The sequence below is a fragment of the Zootoca vivipara genome, chromosome 16 (assembly GCF_965207765.1).
Source record: "Zootoca vivipara chromosome 16, rZooViv2.hap1.1, whole genome shotgun sequence".
NCBI classification, from domain to species: Eukaryota; Metazoa; Chordata; class Lepidosauria; order Squamata; family Lacertidae; genus Zootoca; species Zootoca vivipara.
Genome location: NC_142599.1, coordinates 25,722,303 through 25,740,838, shown reverse-complemented (window position 1 = coordinate 25,740,838; position 18,536 = coordinate 25,722,303). Strand labels below are relative to the sequence as shown.

General features: G+C 50.1%; 1 protein-coding gene across 1 annotated transcript in view; it reads right to left on the bottom strand.

The window, feature by feature from the left end:
* Window positions 1-271: 271 nt before the first annotated feature.
* Window positions 272-18,536, bottom strand: part of RNF115 (ring finger protein 115) — a 41,030-nt gene continuing 22,765 nt past the window's right edge. The window contains exons 4-9 of the mRNA XM_035098029.3: window positions 10,450-10,646; window positions 9,630-9,698; window positions 7,503-7,575; window positions 6,572-6,665; window positions 3,210-3,325; window positions 272-1,434 (exon numbers count right to left, since the gene is read on the bottom strand). Of these exons, the coding sequence (XP_034953920.1) occupies window positions 1,303-1,434; window positions 3,210-3,325; window positions 6,572-6,665; window positions 7,503-7,575; window positions 9,630-9,698; window positions 10,450-10,646 (681 nt within the window). The 3' untranslated portion in view covers window positions 272-1,302. The remainder of the gene's footprint in view (window positions 1,435-3,209; window positions 3,326-6,571; window positions 6,666-7,502; window positions 7,576-9,629; window positions 9,699-10,449; window positions 10,647-18,536) is intronic.

Here is an 18,536-nt window from a genome sequence, read left to right as displayed (position 1 = left end):
AAGTGGCTACGAAGGGGGTGGGGGGGGTTGCCTTGTATTTTCCCCTTTCATTCCTTGGGACATGACTCTGCCATGCCCCCCACCCCACCCTTCTCCTACCAAAGCTCCTTTTTGGTTCCAGGCGGAAGGTGCTTTGGGGGAGGGGGTCAGTGTGCAGCACCAAAGTTTTGAGCTCAGACATGATTCAGAAGATAAAAAGACTGTAGATGGAGGTTGGAGGGGGGAAGAGTTGCAAGGGAGGGAAAAAACAACACTTAAAAGGAAACAGACAACAACAAAAAAAATTCTTTATGGTATATCGAGCGATGGCATTCTCATTTAAAATACTGAAGAACAGCTTGGAAAAAGAAGACACAGTCTCTGATCCGGAGGATAAACTACACGTGGTCCATTTGATAAACAAGGCAGCAAAAAATGGGTCTTAAGTAGCAGGTGGGTTGATGCTGGTTCAGGCAAACCCAAGGGGGCCGAGGGGCTGAAAGCAGGAAAAAGGTAGTGTTTGCTCGAGGGGCATTGAATACTTGCCTTCATGGAATGCAGGGCTCCCCTGTGCTGCTTCTCCACCCCTCTTTTTCTCCTTCTGTGAGCCAAATTGCCCCCCACTCTTTTCCAGAAAAAAACAGAACCGAGATAAAGGAAGTCAGGGACTCTGTCAACGTAAGCCAAAGAAAACCCACCCAAAATTCAACAAAATCCTAGGTTGCAGGAAAGATGGGCAGTCGATTAAACAGACTCCGTTTCGGGAGACGCTGGAAAGGCCTGGGTCCCTGTGCAAATCCTCTTAACTCGCCTCTCTCTTCCTCTAGCTCCATTTGAAATGGCTTCCTAGCCAACACTTGACTGCCTTCTCTTTGAGCCTCCCCTTCCCCACCACAAAAAAAAGAGACTGGGACAGGCGGGCAAGGACAATGTCCGCCCCTCCCTCTGCAAAGCCATGGGAATAGTAACGGTGGAGGCCTCTCTTGCTACCCGAGGAAAGGACTCACACAGGTTTTCAGGGACCCTCCCGACCCCCTCACTGAAAGGTGAAATTGATCGCTCTGGAAACTAAGGGTTAAAGAGATCATCTGGATGCTGCGGCAACCCAGCAGGAGATGCTAGCGGTTTCTGAACGATGGCCACCTTCGCCATGGCCATGGGGTGGGGACGCAGCTCCACCGGCTGCACCCGTTTGCTCTCCCTCTCCCTCCTTGCTACTCGGTTCTGTAGTTTATAGGTATCATACAATTTACAAACTGTAGTAAGGGATACTACAGGCCTGAACTGCCGCCTCCCTCCCCCCCCAACCATGTCAGGGAGGCTTCAGAAAGTCCATCGGTCGTGTAGGTGGCTTGTGCTGCTAAAGGAGTTGCTTGTGGAGGCCTCCGCATTGGGTGCTTGCCGAGTGGAGTCCTCGCCATTCAAGCTCTTCCGGCACACGGGACACGTGTCGTGCTGGAGAAGGAAAATGTGCAAGTGTGAGTGGGGGGGCTGTTGGGAACGGCCATGCCTCCCAGAGCCGATACATGAGATTGGGGTGGCCACATTAAGGAAAGGCCACCGCCAAAAGGCTTCCTCTTTAAAAAGAGCGATGCGCAAGGGCAGCCATCTCCCCGCCACACCGTCAGATGTTCCACCTCTGGAACCACTGAACACCCAGACATGGGCATTCTGCACAGGGTCTGTGGGGTTTGCCTCCCCATGGGAATGCTGACTAACGCAGAAGGTGCCAAACGCAAATATTTTGATTAAAAATGAATTAACATGCCCAGGCCCAACCTTTGCAATGGCTCTCTACAACATATGATTGAAAGAATCAGCACACTGTATGTATCAACATGAAAGCCTGGTGCAAAAATTATACCCATGCACGGATGTCGAGCAGATCCGTGTGCGATTAAAAAAAAAAGGCACACTCGCATTTCCTTGCATTGCATACTTTCTGTGTGTTTGAATTGGCCCCAAATCTCCAAGAACGCCTTCCTAGATCCTTTGAGAAGGAAGTGGATCCATTTGCAAGCTCATTCTAAAGACTAACTCCCCCCAAAGGCAGCCACTGTGTACACATACACCCTCGTGCTTCTTGTCAATCTTGAAGAATTTATTCCCCTCCCAACGCATCCTGATTTGACATTTACCATCACTAAAGCGTACTCAAGTCGCCATTCGATCTGCAGACGTGGCACTGAAAGGATGGAGAACACATCCGCCTTTGCTCCATCCAAATAGAAAATGCATGGCATGAGCCACAATCCAGAGCGCCTGCTGAAACTGGAACTTCCCCGCTTGGAAAACCGCTGAACCCCTTGTGCTGTCTTGACAAAGTGCTCTGGTGTCAGGGTTTGGAAGGGCTCCAACGAACGTGTGGCGGAAGCTGGGGTCCAGGGGAATGACACAGGAGAGGGGGCCAGCGATTTATGGGGATTGGTGCTGGCCCTGAGGCAGGAGCCGGGGTGGAGGAGGGAAGGAAGGGCCAGAGCACTTGAGTGGGGCGAGCAGAATGTGTTGGAGGAAGAGACTGTTCACGCAAGGGATGGGGGGCAGCTAAATCCCCGCCATCCCCCACCTTGCTGTCTCCTAGAACCAGCAGGGGCTTGAAGAGGAAAGAGTAGCAACGGCTTCCACGTAGGAGAAGCCTCAGGTTGTGTGCACATACCTGCCCTCATCAGATCAGGGGTACATAAACTGGGGGGGGGGCTGGTCTCACTGCTGCTGCAACTGTTCCATAGCCATGGATCTGGGAACAGCAACTGAGATTATTGAAGTGTGTGTGTCTGGGGCACCTTAAGAGCTGCTGTATGCGTGCGCTCTTGATAATAACTATCAGATCCTTGGCTGTGGGGTGCTCAGCACACCTGGAGACTCCTGTCTGAGCAGCTGGGCTACTTGAGACCCAGGCCCAAACCCCGTTAGGTGGCACGCGGCTCTCTGCCAAAAGCCTTTGGCGGAATCTGCCCATTCAGAGCCTCGGGACAGCCAAAAGGTCCGGCCTCAGATGCTCTGGTGCCCGAGGTTAAGTCAGTCACACCCTAGTGCTCTTGAGAAGCTCTTGTTCATTGTGCAGGAGAACTTCCAACTGAATAGTGCCCTGGAGGCCAGGTCTGTATTCCACTGCAGCACCCAACATCTGTGGCTACACCTCATCCCACAGGAGAGCTGCCTCGTTGCCAGGCAGGATGCCCTAGCGCCAGTCTCCACCTGACCCCAAGCCAACTGGGAAGCCAACTTACCAGCTCTAACCATGGCACAATGCAGCTGCTGTGGAAGTAGTGATTGCACGGGAGTTGCCGGACCTGTTCCGCCACAGTGTAGTCCTCTTTACACACGGGGCACTCCAAACCCATATCTGTGGGAGAAAACAGGGCAGGGTCACGTGAGTGCAGCAAGATGCCAGCTCTCTAGGACAGGGGTGGCCAACTCCCAAGAGACTGCGATCTACTCACAGAGTTAAAAATTGGCAGTGATCTACCCCCTTTTGGGGGGTTCAGGTCAAAGTTGTTGAGCTTTTTTTTAGAAAGGAGGAAGGCCCAATTTTTTTGGGGGGGGGGGTTGGGTCAAAGTTGTTGAGTTTTTTCAAGGAGGAGGTAAAATGTTGAGGGTTTTTTTAGGGGAACCACAGTTGTTCAGCTTCTTTGGGGGGAGCCAGTGATCTACCAGTGATCTACCACAGATGTCCAGTGATCTACCAGTAGATCACAATCTACCTGTTGGGCATGCCTGCTCTAGGATAAGGCAAGAGGTACATGTCCTGCCTGCAGGCTGGCTGCACAAGAGGCAAGAGAAGTTAAAAGACAACTGGGGTGAGAACACCGGAATGAAGTGATGAGTTTGGAATGGTGGGATAACCAATCTCATATAACCAAGATGCTTAATGCATGAAGGGGTTAATACCATAGAGTAAGCTGTCATGCTAGGCTTAGTGAGGTCAAGCCCCCCTGTTGGGAGGAACTGGGTAATCAAGCCTATTGTTCAATCTCCCTTCAAGCTCAGCATGTGAGGAGGTCTGAGCTGGTTGCTTCAAGCTCAGACCACATGGTTCCCACAAGCCACTCTTTGAGTTCCTATACCAATAATTTAGGAACTTTCACCGCTATGGAACTAAGCCAGGTTTTACTGCCAGAAGCACATGAATATGACTCTTGGAAAGTAAACAATTTTTAATGTACCAAACTTGTGGTCTTCTTCCATGCTAGGGGAAGAATGAAGGTTCTGGAACTTACGAGGGCATATTTTGAAGGTCTAACAGCCTATAGTTCCACGCTTTACTTTGCTGCCTATTTTGTGACTTTAAATCTCTGCAGGAGTTCTCTCACCAGTGGACTTGCCCCAAACTTGGATTTTGGCATTGGCTGCTAGGCAGCAATTGGGGGAAAGGGGAAGTAGAGAAGGAGGTTACTGGAGAACTAAAGAGTGAGAAAAAGACTAGGAAGGCATGTGCAACCTTTGAAATTCTGTGGAAGGAGCTTCTCAGACTGTCTCTGGCCTTGATGTTGTTGAGGGACAAAGATAAAAACGGTGGGGGGGGGGAAGAAGCCAACTCAAGATCACTCAGGGAAGGGTCTTGGCTTCATGGGAGGACAAATTCATGAAGGACAAGGCTACTGATGGCTACTAGCCACAATATCTATGCTCTTCCTCCATTGCAGGAGGCAGTAATGGCTTCTGAATAGCAGTTTCTGGAAACCACAGGAGGAGAGAGGGCTCTTATGCTTGGATCCTGCTTGCAGGCTTCGCAATGAGGCATCTGGTTGGCTAATGGCCTGATCCAGCAGGCTCTTCTTATGTCCAGCTGCTACTTTGCCCCAGGTTCAATCCCCAGCATCTCCAGGTCGAGGAAAAACTTGCCTGAGACCCTGGAGAGCTGCCGGTAATCGGTAGAGACAGCGCTATGCTAGAAGGACCGATTCCCTGACTCCTACTCTGCACAGTGAGGTTTGGAAGATTTGCTTAATGCAAGAAGATCTCCCAGGCAACTTCTAGAACTGGTACCTGAAACATGCTTGCCTTTGGTAATAATAATAATAATTTATTATTTATACCCCGCCCATCTGGCCGGGTTCCCCCAGCCACTCTGGGCGGCTTCCAACAAAATATTAAAATACAGAAATCCATCAAACATTAAAAGCTTCCCTAAACGGGCTGCCTTGAGATGCCTTCTAAGGGTCTGGTAATTGTTGTTCTCTTTGACTTCTGGTGGGAGGGCATTCCACAGGGTGGGTGCCACTACCGAGAAGGCCCTCTGCCTGGTTCTCTGTAACTTGGCTTCTACCGTAGTAGTGAGGGAACCGCCAGAAGGCCCTCGGCGCTGGACCTCAGTGTCTGGGCAGAATGATGGGGATGGAGACGCTCCTTCAGGTATACTGGACCGAGGCCGTTTAGGGCTTTAAAGGTCAGCACCAACACTTTGAATTGTGCTCGGAAACGTACTGGGAGCCAATGTAGGTCTTTCAGGACCGGTGTTATGTGGTCTCGCCGGCCGCTCCCAGTCACCAGTCTACCTGCTGCATTCTGGATTAGTTGTAGTTTCCAGGTCACCTTCAAAGGTAGCCCCACATAGAGCGCATTGCAGTAGTCCAAGCGAGAGATAACTAGAGCATGCACCACTCTGGCGAGACAGTCCGCAGGCAGGTAGGGTCTCAGCCTGCGTACCAGATGGAGCTGATAAACAGCTGCCCTGGACACAGAATTGACCTGCGCCTCCATGGACAGCTGTGAGTCGAAAATGACTCCCAGGCTGCGCACCTGGTCCTTCAGGGGCACAATTACCCCATTCAGGACCAGGGAGTCCTCCACACCTGCCCGCCTCCTGTTCCCCACAAACAGTACTTTCTGTCTTGTCAGGACTCAATCTCAATCTGTTAGCCGCCATCCATCCTCCAACCGCCTCCAGGCACTCACATAGGACCTTCCCCGCCTTCACTGGTTCTGATTTGAAAGAGAGGTAGAGCTGGGTATCATCCGCATACTGATGAACACCCAGCCCAAACCCCCTGATGATCTCTCCCAGTGGCTCCCAGTGGCTGAGGCACCCCACAAGTGAGAGCCCAGGGGTCTGAACACTCATTCCCCCCCCCACCACTTTCTGAACACGGCCCAGGAGGAAGGAGCGGAACCACTGTATAACAGTGCCCCCAGATCCCAAGCCCTCTAGAAGTTCCAGAAGGATGTTATGGTCGATGGTGTCAAAAGCCGCTGAGAGATCCAGCAGAACTAGGAAACAGCTACCCTCCCTGGTATCACTGCCTGTGAGATTGCAAACCAGTGGGACCAGCCTGATAGACAAGACACAAAAGAAAAATGGACTGGGGAGGGAAGAGGAGAGCTATTGTGCAACTGGGGTTCTAGAGTAAATCCACAATGCCTGGGGAGCCCTGTGAGCTGTTGCCCAGTTCCTTAAATCAGAATCAGAGGGAACCACAGAGGATTGCAGCTGGAAAGCAGTTCCTTTCATGCTGTAGAGCTAAGCTGAGCTGGAGGTTGACACTGGCAGTTCTCTGGAATTTGGTCTGGGTGCCCAGTCCAGAGCGACAGAAGAAAGCAACGCCTTCCAACAACACATTTACAAAAGCATTATCAGGAAGCAGGAACTTACCAACTTGTTCCTGAGTGACGGTCACTGTCGGGAGAGAAGAAATCTTCTCTTTGTCTGCCGGGGGAGGCCCTGTGTTCTCCAGCTGTCCCAGGAGCTGCAGGGGGAGAGGAAGGAAGGGTTTGTGCGAGGGAAGAGAACTGGCTGGCTTCGCTGCACATATTATTTGCTCTTGCAACGTGAAATTTAATGGGAACTGAACTGAATGAGAAAAAACGTTCACAGCATTTACTGGTCATCCATCAAGTTGCCTTCAGAACATTTGACCTTCAGGAATCCCTTTCCATGCTGACTGGGTGCTGCGCAGGATCCTAGGGGTGCTACAGGACACCCACTTAATTGGTGCTAAGCCTGTGGAGCCTCAGTAGCAGCTCATATACATAGCTGCCAAGTTATCCCTTTTTTAAGGGATTTTCCCTTATGCTGAATAGGCTTCCTCGCGAGAAAAGGGAAAACGTGGCAGCTATGCATATAGACTCATAAAACTGTAGAGTTGGAAGAGACCCCCCCCCAGGGTCATCTAGTTCCACCCTACCTCTGCAATAAAGGAATCAGGCCCAGCCCTACGTGCAGGCTGGGTGGCGCAGGGCACCATGGCGCCGGCCCGCCAGGAGGGCGCCGCGAGCTGCGCCCACCCACTGGCCGACCGGTCCGCCGCGCAGCTGCGCCTGCCCACCCGCCTGCCGCGCAGCAGCGCCTGTTGCACCTGCGCTGTGCGCAGCACCTGCCGCGCTGGGAAACGGGGTGGGAGGGCGCCGGAACGGGGCGGGAGGGCGCCGGAGGATCCGGCACACCACGGCGCCGGGAGCACTTAAGACGGTGCTGAAATGAATCACAACTAAAGAAACCCTGGCAGGTGCCCACCTGACCTGTTTAAAAACTGCACACATATTGAATGCAGCCATGGTTCAGGTGGAATGATCAGAGCCTTTACCTGTGTGACGACAGCATCAAGGCCGCTCTGTCCCCAGGCGTAGTCCCCAGGACTCGAGTGCAACATGCCCCCCCTGCAAGAGGGAAAGAAAGAAAGAAAGGCGCTCAGGGTGGGAGCATGAGAAGGAAGCAGCAAGCCCACTGCTCCCCAGCTTCCCTGTCATAGGATGTCAAGGGCCTATACATGCTTTATACGCTTCTGCGGCTCCAAACTTGTTCTTCTGGAGCCAGTTCTGGGGGTGGAGGGAGCCGGGGTTGGGGGAGCCCCATTATCTTCCCAAAACAAAACAGCGGCAAACAAGTGGGGAAATGCTTTTGAATGACTAATTATCTTCTTAAAATCTTGCCCTATTACCACCACAAACAAACATCCTCTCCGGCTTCAGCAACTACGTAACACTTCCTTAGTTTTGCACAGAGGGCTTGAGAAATGCAAGAAAATAGCAAAGTAGTTTAATGGTGTGTTTGTGCCTGGATGTGTGTGTGCTCTATAAGGAAGGATTTAAAAATAACCCTGAAAGTGGGGAGTGTCTTCTGTGTTTCTCTCTCCTCCTACCCACCCCCATTCTCTCCCCCCCCCCGGCAACCCTCCTGCAACCCTCCTCCTCCTTAGCAGTCACCCAGCTTTATGGGGCAGGGAGAATGCTGCAGGAAAGGACCGTATTTGCATGTGTGTCCTGTGCTATGTGTTTCTCACTTTCCTTCCCTGCAATAACAAAATATTTCTGCTTCTGATCTTAATCTTTTTTTGCGACACACCGCCCCCCCCGCATCCCCCACCATGTGCACACTAATTTCGGGAAAGCCAGGCTGGAATGTGGAAAGCGTCGGTGGTGAGTGGTGTTGCTTTGGTTCCCATCGACACATGCGCTCCCACTTACACGCATACCAAAAATGGCGCCAAAAGGGGGTGGGTGCAGAACGGGGAAATCCCCACTTTCGCACATCCAGTAATGGAGCCCCAGTGTACATGGCTTCCACAGGGGAGCCGCAGAAAGAATGTGGTTAGTCAAGGGAGCCGTGGACTCAAAAAGGTTGAAAACCAATAGCGTATCACAAAGCCCTTCTCCCTTCTCCATTAGACTGTATTGGCTAAAATTAGTACAACGCCCCTAGATTTTAGATTAGCTCTCCAAGCTCTAACAAAGAACTTACTCAGGGTTCTCAAGGAATCCAACACCCGCTTTGCCTTAAAGACAGGTGTACTTTCCCCTTTCTTAACTTGCCTTTGGTGTGAGTTCTGTGGCAAAATTGTCACGCTCACTTCCTGCATGGTTTTGAGAATAGTTAAGGATTCTTTCACTCTTTTCGATCAAGGTGCACACGTATGATGGGATCTGCTGCCTGCTTAAATTGTAATTTTGCTGCCTGGCGCAGCATTTATATATTCTGCCAATTTCATTTCATATAACAAAGCAAGCTTTCCGTGTTCCTTTGTGTAAGAACTTCTTGTGGACATATGCCTAACAGCAGTGTTAGAAACTCAAATATATAAGCTAGTTGCCAAATGGCTCCTTAAACCAGGGTTACAGTCGTCAAAACAGAATGCCTAGTTGCCATTTTCGGGCCTGAAATTCATCCTGATTGTGCAGATAAAATATAACTGATAGTTTGTTGATACTAGTTACAGGTAGGTAGCCTGTTGGTCTGACGTAGTCGAAACAAAATAAAAAAATTCCTTCCAGCAGCACCTTAAAGACCAACTAAGTTTTTATTTTGGTATGAGCTTTCGTGTGCATGCACACTTCTTCAGATACTTCAGATACTTCTTCTGTTGATACTGTAACTGATACAGGATGTGTTGCTAGTGTGTGGAAACAGTCAAAATCCAAGGATCCCCAGAAATGCACCTCCAGTTGGTGGAGATGTCAGGCGCCATCCTGGCGCCTGGACATCTTCACTTGGTCGCAAGTGGCCGATAGCGAGGTGCAAAATGCTCCTGGCAAATTTTGAACGTTGGCTAAGGGTAAACACATATTCAGAAATGGATGCATGCCATAACTCTAGCAAAAGATCCCAAACCTCTTGGTAGCGTGTGTATGAATGCACGTGAGTGCCGGACCCGCATTTAAGTTCAGACACATACTTTGTAAAAAAAATATGATTGCAAATAATGTCTCATACTCACCAGGAGAGAGGAGGAGACCCAGGAATTGCCGAATTTGCAAAGAAGCCTGCAAAGATCTGCTGTATTATTCTAGCCAGGAGATGGGAGACAAAATGAAAACATGTAAGAAAGAGGCAGAAAAGTAAAGCGGAAGTGGCAGTGACATCATCCAGGAGAGGAAGCTGAGCAAGCCTTAACAGACTGATCATTGTACTTGCTTCCAGGGACTAGCGCCCTCTTTGTCCAGTACATGAAGTATATGTTATGTTACGTTAATTCGGGAGTGGCCAATGTGGTGTCCTCTAGGTGGGGTCAGGCTACAGCCCCCATCATTCCTGATCACTAGTCGCACTGCTGGGAATTGTAGTGCAACAACACACAGAGGGTACCACACTGGCTTACCCTGCATTAGTGAGGCAACCAACAGGACACGAGATGGGCAGGGCAGACCTACAGAACTGACAAGATATATACGAGGCAAGAACAGTCACCAGTTTGCAGCAATTGGGAACAATAATGCTGTCTTTTTACCGGTAGCTAGGCTATACCAGTTGAACCCCTTGGTTATGTGAAAGAATCCAGCTTAAATCCCAAATGAATAGAATCAAACATGGAGAAAAATTCTATGTTTCATGTTTCTTGAAGTCTTCCAGTAGAGACTCTTGGAAGTTAGAAGCAGCAGTGTGGTGGACAGAGACGTGAAGACCACCCTCTTGCCCCAAACAGGGGGGAATTTCCCCACCCCAGACCTTCATATCTCCTCTTAGCCTCCATGAGCAACTGAACATACTATTCCACTCCAGATCAGCTCCTGGATCCCCAAAGTCCTCCAAATCCTTACCCTTCAATGGCAGGTGATCTGTCAGGCCGTGCGCTGACCCGGGATCTGTACCTCCGCGTCATGGGCAGTCGGAGGGGTCTGCTTGGTCCCCAGAGGTCTGCGTGGGCTTGGTGGCCCCTTTCGTTGTCTCTGCCATCGTGGTCCATAGAGTTGCTCGGGAACTGGAAGACCATAGAACGATGCAACTGGTCCCAAAACTGGAGGAAGCAAATGGAAGCGCATCAAGAAGTCAACTTCTAAAGGGCCAGAAATCAAACGGGGTAATAAATTCTAGCCCAGCGGTTTCAGGGGTTCTTGAAGCTTTCCTGCCAATGACCAGAGACTCAAAAGTAAGAAGCAGTCACTCAGCCAGGAAAAAAGCGGGATTTGCTAAGCGGAGCTCTTCTGATCGGACGGAAAAATCCACATTCTCTTTTGGCTTACAAAAACTTCTCCGCCCGCTAGCTTGCAAGCCATGCCAAGTCTCCACAGGAGAGGGGCTATTTACAAACCTGAAAGGCTCATCATGGGGACCTCCTGCTTCCAAGACTTTGTATGCTGGGCCAGCTGGAAGGAAATCGCTTTGCCCTGGGAAGTGATACCCAGCGCTGTAGGGCCCTGCTCTGCAGCATGTTGTAAGTGGTTGTGCAGTGTGATACCCCCAAGTTTGGTGCAGGCTCAGGCAAGCAAGAAACAGCTGTCACCAAGCCACATCAAAATTGTGCATTCAGTCTCCTTATTGCCCACTTTTCCATGGGCACTTAAGATAATCCTGTCTCAGTGGGAATTTGTTTAGTTAAGACTTTTCAGCTTTGGCTGTTTTTGCTTCCATTTGCTCTGCATTGTTTTAATTCTCTTATTTTGCTTTACCATTTTCCTTTTATTCTATACAATTCTATTCGTTATAAAAGCACACTCCCTTTGCAACCGCCAAGCACTGCCAGACTGCACAGTGGTTAAAATGCTGAGATCAGGGCTGGCCCAGCCTTCACCTGGCATCAATGGTCGCCCACCCCACAGGGCTGTTGTGAGGATAAAATGGGAGGGGAAGGAACCATGCACACACTGCCTTGAGCTCAATGGATAATTTAATAATAATAATAATAATAATAATAATAGTCACATCAATATGTAAACGCCTTCTGGGCAAGTCCTTTTCCAGACCTCACAGCTCCAGCTAGGCTGCGACCGGTGCTGTTTTTGGATAGATAAGCTGTCTGGGCTGCTCCCTTGCTAAGTCAGCACAATATGACAGCCGCTGATGAGCAAAAAAAGACGACAGAACTAAGGAAAAGAGAAGCAGCACACTGGCCACCACTTTGTGCTTTGAGGACTTGAGGAAGAAATGCAAAATCTTGATTGAAAATGTGTGCAGACTTTATGCTCCTGGTAAATCACGTCCTGCAGTCTTCCTGGAGGTGTAGCAAAGTAGCAGAGCATCTGCTTTGCATGCAGATGGCCCCAGGTTCAACCCCTAGGTGGGAGATGGTCTGAAGAGGCCACCAGGATGCTTACAGGATCCCATGAAGACCTGGGGACAGGGGGCATGCTTGGATATGCAGCTCACAAGGCAACCTGGAACACATACAGGACAAACACAGGAAAAAGGGAGGGAGGTGCCCTAGAGGGAGTCAGACCTTTTGGTCCATCTTGCTCCGTTTTGTCCAAACGGACTAATAGCAGCCCTCTGGGGTTGCAGGAATGAGGGATTTCCCCCCCAGCCCAACCTGGAGAGGCTGCTGTGAACTGAACCTGGAACCTTCTGCTTTTGATGCACACACTTTTGCCACTGAGCCATGCCTCTGGAAGAACACCTGAGCTGCTTGCATTTTGGGGGATTTCCTCTGCATCTTTTGGTTCAGTGGACACGAGGGCTGGACCAAATGACCATTTGGGTCACTTCCAGCTCGACCACTCTATGATTCTTTGGTCTATACACAGCGCCACAGGCTTTTCTTTTCCCCTGGGCAGCTCACAGGCCACCTCAGACCCTCTTCCCCACCAGGCTGCGCTCCCATCGAATGCCTGGCCACAGAGCGCCAGTGGTGCTATAGCAGTTAGAGTGCTCAACTAGGTCATGGAAGACCAGGGTTCAAATCCCCACTCAGCCATGAACCTCCCTGGGTGACCTTGGGCCAGTTGCTGCCTCTCAGCCTAACCTACCTCACAGGGGTGTTGTGGGGATTAAATGAGGAGCAGGAGAACCACACACACCACCTTGAGCTCCATGGAGAAAAAGTGGGATATAAATGGAATAATAATAATAAAAAAAGACCAACATGGTCTCTCCGCAGGACAGTACCCCACTGAGCAGGAAATAATCATAACAGAAGCAATGTGGGAAAGAACTTGCCAGCCTGGGCCTGGGGGACTGCACCCGCCTCTTCAATGAGCAATACTCCTTGCCCTCGTCTGTGTGCAAGCCAAGAGGCTCTCATAACACGCAAGGCACCAGGCCAGCCTGCCTGCTGCTGCTGCCAGAACCACTTTGACTCAGACACACACCTGGGGACTCAGGCGATCCGAAACCCACCTGCCACTCAGGGGGACACTGAGCCCTTGCAGGTAAGCAGAGCCTCCCAGATCAACTGACTTGGGGAGGGACTCTGGAGCAGCTTCCAGGCAGGGCGAGATGAAATTTAAGCCAACTGGCTGGATCCTGTTCACAGTTTAGGTACCCTTATCTCACTCCACCAGTATGTTGGGAGAGAGGCTTGCTTCTTTCTCACTGCGATGGAGGGGGGGGCACGTTCCATCATGTGAGCCTCTAGGCAAAATCTTAAGCAGTATAGCTTAAGACACAGGATTGGCCACCACCTCGGGGGGGGGGGGTGTCAAAAAGACAACCTGGCAGAGTTCTGTGGCCCATGGAGCAAAGAGCTGGGTGACTTGAAAAACTTGATGGGGAGTGTTCCCAGAAAATAGGGAGGGTGCCTTTCAATGGCCCAACTCCCCAAGCTCGTTACTGGTCAGAGATTCATCAGCTGAGGCAGAAATCCAGTGAAAGCAAAGCTGATATTTTATTATCTGTTGCAAAAGAGTCCCCCATTTTTGTCAGGAGGTGAAGAAGAAGAAGAAGAAGAAGAAGAAGAAGAAGAAGAAGAAGAAGAAGAAGAAGAAGAAGAAGAAGAAGAAGAAGAAGAAGAAGAAGAAGAAGAGTAGTAGTTTGGATTTGATATCCCGCTTTATCACTACCCTAAGGAGTCTCAAAGCGGCTAACATTCTCCTTTCCCTTCCTCTCCCACAACAAACACTCTGTGAGGTGAGTGGGGCTGAGAGACTTCAGAGAAGTGTGACTAGCCCAAGGTCACCCAGCAGCTGCATGTGGAGGAGCAGAGACGTGAACCCGGTTTCCCAGATTACGACAGCTCTTAATTACTATACCACAGAACCAAGAAAAAACCCACTTTTTAAAATGGTTTGCCTTTTTGCATGGAGAAGGACACCCCCTTTTTGCAAATGTCAGAGATACTGTTTCTCTCCGAAAATAAGCCATACCCCGAAAATAAGCCATAGTGATAGGCATACTTAATTTTAAAAAAGACATTCCCTGAAAATAAGCCACCGTGTTTTTTTTTGAGGAAAAATAAATATAAGACGGTGTCTTATTTTTGGAGAAACACGGTATATCACACATAAGGTGGGGCTACAGTGGCTCAGGCAGCTCAAGGCATGACATTCCTGAGGATTTAGCAAGTTTCAAAGGGTTCCAGACACAAAGCATTTGCATTTGATGAAGACAAGCAAGATGCCAATCAGGCATTCCCTGTGCATCTGAGCAAACAATGGCAGATTCAGGAACTTCCCCTGATGGCTATTGATCTCTGGTTAGGGAAATCATGGAGGATTTCCCACAATGCAAAGAGGGAAGTTCCATGGGGAAACTCAGGTCTTCCTTGTTTTAACAGGCTAGAGTGAAAGTATCTGGCATAAGTATACACTTATTTTCATGTCCATCCTGGGGACATGTGGCACACACAGATGTATAGAGAAAGGAAAAGGGGGGAGGGTATGCAATGGGCATTTTTCCGGTAACAGGTGATTTTATAAAATGGCTGAGCTTCGCTTTGTTGTTGTTGTTTAGTCGTTTAGTCATGTCCGACTCTTCATGACCCCATGGACCAGAGCATGCCAAGCACTCCTGTCTTCCACTGCCTCCCGCAGTTTGGTCAGACTCATGTTCGTAGCTTTGAGAACACTGTCCAACCACCTCGTCCTCTGTCGTCCCCTTCTCCTCGTGCCCTCCATCTTTCCCAACATCAGGGTCTTTTCCAGGGAGTCTTCTCTTCTCATGAGGTGGCCAAAGTATTGGAGCCTCAGCTTCACGATCTGTCCTTCCAGTGAGCACTCAGGGCTGATTTCCTTAAGAATGGATAGGTTTGATCTTCTTGCAGTCCATGGGACTCTCAAGAGTCTCCTCCAGCACTATAATTCAAAAGCACCAATTCTTTGGCGATCAGCCTTCTTTATGGTCTGATCTTCGCTTTATCTCCCTCTTCTCCACAAAAAGCCCCCTGAGCAACCTTCACATGTAATGCTGAGCTAGAGTTTGGGGAAAGGGTGTGCCTCAGTGGCAGAACCTCTGCTTTGCAAGCTGAAGGTCCCAGGTTCAATCCCTGGCATCTCCAGGTTGGGCTGAGAGAGACTTGCTGGAAGAGGGAAGCAGGTGAGCTTTTGTAGGTCTGCCTCTCTGGCATTTTTAGGAAACCCTTTCAAATTTGGGCTAAGGTGTACAAAATCTATGTCTAATTCTGCACAGCACACAAGCAAAGCAGCTCTGGTGTGTGTGTGTGTGTGTGTGTGTGTGTGTGTGTGTGTGTGTGTGTGTATGAATGAGAGAAAATCCCGGGATTAAACCAGAAAAAGCAAGAACAAAATTCTATGACAGAAGCGAGCTGAGGGGCACCACACCTGTGCAACAGCTAACCTTTCAAAGTGTGACACTGGGTAACCCTGCCTGCCTCCATGTTATATCGCCCACAGAGCCTCAAAACAGAAAGGGAGCAACCGTCTATTCCTGCCACAGCAGCGGCAAAGCTATGGCAGCAGAATCTGAGTTCAGGATGAGCTCAGAGACTGAAATCTAGCTGAGGTCACCTGAAAAGGAAGCGGGTTCTGACAGGCTGAGTGTAGATGCTAAATCCAGGATGAGCCAACACACAGTAGGCAGCCCAGACCTCTATGTTTAAGAAAACTGCTCATGGCTGGGAGAATTTGAAGCAACCTGGGATAAGTTCAGAAAAGAGGCAGGCATTTGAAAGCTTTAAAGTTGTGGGGCCTAGAGACTTTCATAAAATAAAGTAACAAAAAAACAATTCTAGTCCTAATGGTTTATGCGTGTCCCCTGGGGGACTTGCCAGAATCCAAGCTCAAGCAATTTCCAGATACTCTGGGTAAGATCCTGGCCTTGGCTTCCTCTCAATGACTGGTTTAAGGTGGCACACAGCTTCCAAACACAGAACAGCTTACCTGGGCATTTTGCTAGACTAAGATTCAGAGAAGCTTTAATGCCCAAAGGTCATAGCTGCCAAGTTATCCCTTTTTTTAAGGGATTTTCCCTTATGCTGAATAGGCTTCCTCGCGAGAAAAGGGAAAACTTGGCAGCTATGCCAAAGGTTCATGTAAATCATGTTACACTCAAAGTCCGCCACTCCCACCCTCCATTTTCAACTCTCGTGTATTACACGGGATGATGGGATGCCACTGGATAAGAACAAGTCCCAACCCCAACACACACACCAAGATACATGAATGGGTTGATGCTTTTGCCCCTAGCTTCCATCTTCCCGTTTTAATATACTGTCAGTTGTCATGAACTTTGGGAAGCCAGGCAGACTTCTACTTGGATTGTAGTGGAAGAAGGCTGAAAATTCCATCTCTCCGACCCCATGGGCTGATTTACAGTGGTACCTCAGGTTAAGTACTTAATTGGTTCCGGAAGTCCGTACTTAACCTGAAGCATACCGTGTTTCCCCTTTTTTAATACGTAGTCAAAAAGTAAGGCATGGCAGGGTTTTTAATCGTTTGAGAAATGTAAGACATACCCCGAAAATAAGCCATACTTCCACGACGTGCGGAGCAAGACCACTGAGCGCCCCAGCCAGCCAGCGGGACCCAGCACGGTGGCCGCAACAGGAGGAGGAAGCCTGCCGGGTTGGGTCGGTGCCCGGAAGCAGCAGCAGCTGCTGCAGCGCCGATAAAGCGTGCAGCAGTGCCGCACGGAACACTGAGGGCACAAGCCAGCAGGACCCAGCTCCTGCAATGCTGGCCGTGGCAGGAGGAGGAAGCCTGCCAGGTCGGGTTAGCGGTCAGAAGCGGCGGCTGCAGCGCTGACAAAGCGCGAAGCAGCGCCGCACTCTCTGTGTGCGTGTCCATCCCTTTCTCTGTGTGCGCGCGCGTCTCTCTCTCCCCCTCCCTCCCTGTGCGTCTTTCTCTCTCCCCCTCTTTCTTTGTGCGCGCGCGTGCGTCTGCGTCTCTCTCCCTCCCTCCCTCCCCGTGCGTCTTTCTCTCTCTCTCTCTCCCCTGTATGTTTGTGATCGCGTCTCCCCCCCCCCCCCCGGACAGAGAAAAGGTGCCGCGCAGGTTCCTCTTCGGCTTGTCATTCAGCTGCCCCGGCCTCCTCGCTGAGAGCTGATGCCGCTCCTCTCCCCCTCCTTCCCTTTCCCCCTTCCCTTCCCTTCTTTCCGTCGGTCTGTCAGTTGGGGTTGCGTGCGCCAGAGGCGCAGGCCCAAGCCTCGTCCCCCTCGCGCTTCCCTCACGAGCGTCTCGGAGCGGGACGGGTCCTGGCCTCCCTCCTCATTCCCCGGCCAGCATGAGAGAGCCTGGGGATCAGCCTCTATACCTCCGTGCGCGCACACACCCGGCCACCGCCGCCTTCAAAGCCATGGGAGTTGAGCAGCCTCCCAGTGCTCCCACCCAACCGCAAGTGCTTCGACTGCGACCAGCGCAGTCCCACCTACACCGACATGACGCTGGGCAGCTTCATGTATACCTCCTGCTCCAGCATCCTATGAGGTTTAAATCCACCTCACAGAGTGAGGTGTCTGTCTCCTAGGCAGGTGGCCATCCAGCCTCTGTTTAGAAGCCTCCAAGGAAGGAGAGCCCTTGATTCAGGATGGGGAGGAGGGGAAACGGAGAGAATAGAAGAGGCAGAAAATGCACGCGGAAGAGAGCGCCAAGCGTCCTGAGCCAGTGGGACCCAGTTGTACCGGCACTTTAAAAAAAAAAAGACACCCCCTGAAAATAAGCCACCGTGTGTTTTTTTGAGGAAAAAAAGTTGTAAGACGGTGTCTTAAAAAAGGGGAAACACGGTACTTAAGCTGAAGCGAACTTTCCCACTGAAAGTAATGGAAAGTGGATTAATCAGTTCCAGACGGGTCCGCGGAGTACTTAACTTAAAAGTACTCAACCTGAAGTGTACTTAACCCAAGGTATGACTGTCTACTAAATGCTTGGTACCACTCACTCTGGAATATAGCTAAAATGCAGAAAATTATGCAAAATTTGAGCTTTTGACAAGGAGTAGAACCAAAGGGACGAGGGTGGCGCTGTGGTGTAAACCACTGAGCCTTGGGCTTGCCGATCGGAAGGTCAGTGGTTCGAATCCCCACGATGGGATGAGCTCCCCTTGTTCGGCCCAGCTCCTGCCAACCTAGCAGTTCGAAAGCACCTCAAAGTGCAAGTAGATAAATAGGTACCGCTCCGGCAGAGTCGTTTGCGACTGGACTTAACTCTCAGGGGTCCTTTACCTTTACCTTTTTAGAACCACCAGACACTTCTTATATGATTTGTCATTCCTTTACCATGGATCCATCATTTTCAAAAGAACACTTGTCCCAAGTCTGGCAAATCAGGAGCTATACTTAATAATCAGATAACACTAATATTCTTTATGTGAAGATAACATTTATTCTCACTGTTTTCTTCCATGACTTGGACTTTGGTATTCTAACCCACGTGGAACTGTACTTATTTTACGTGCCTATCTATAGTTTTGTTTTTCATCTTTCAATTTTCATCTGTTGTTATGAAATGAAATAAAAAAACCCTTCACCAAAAATAATAAAGCTGCCCTCCCTCCTTCCTCCTTCTTGGAGGCAGAGGCTTGC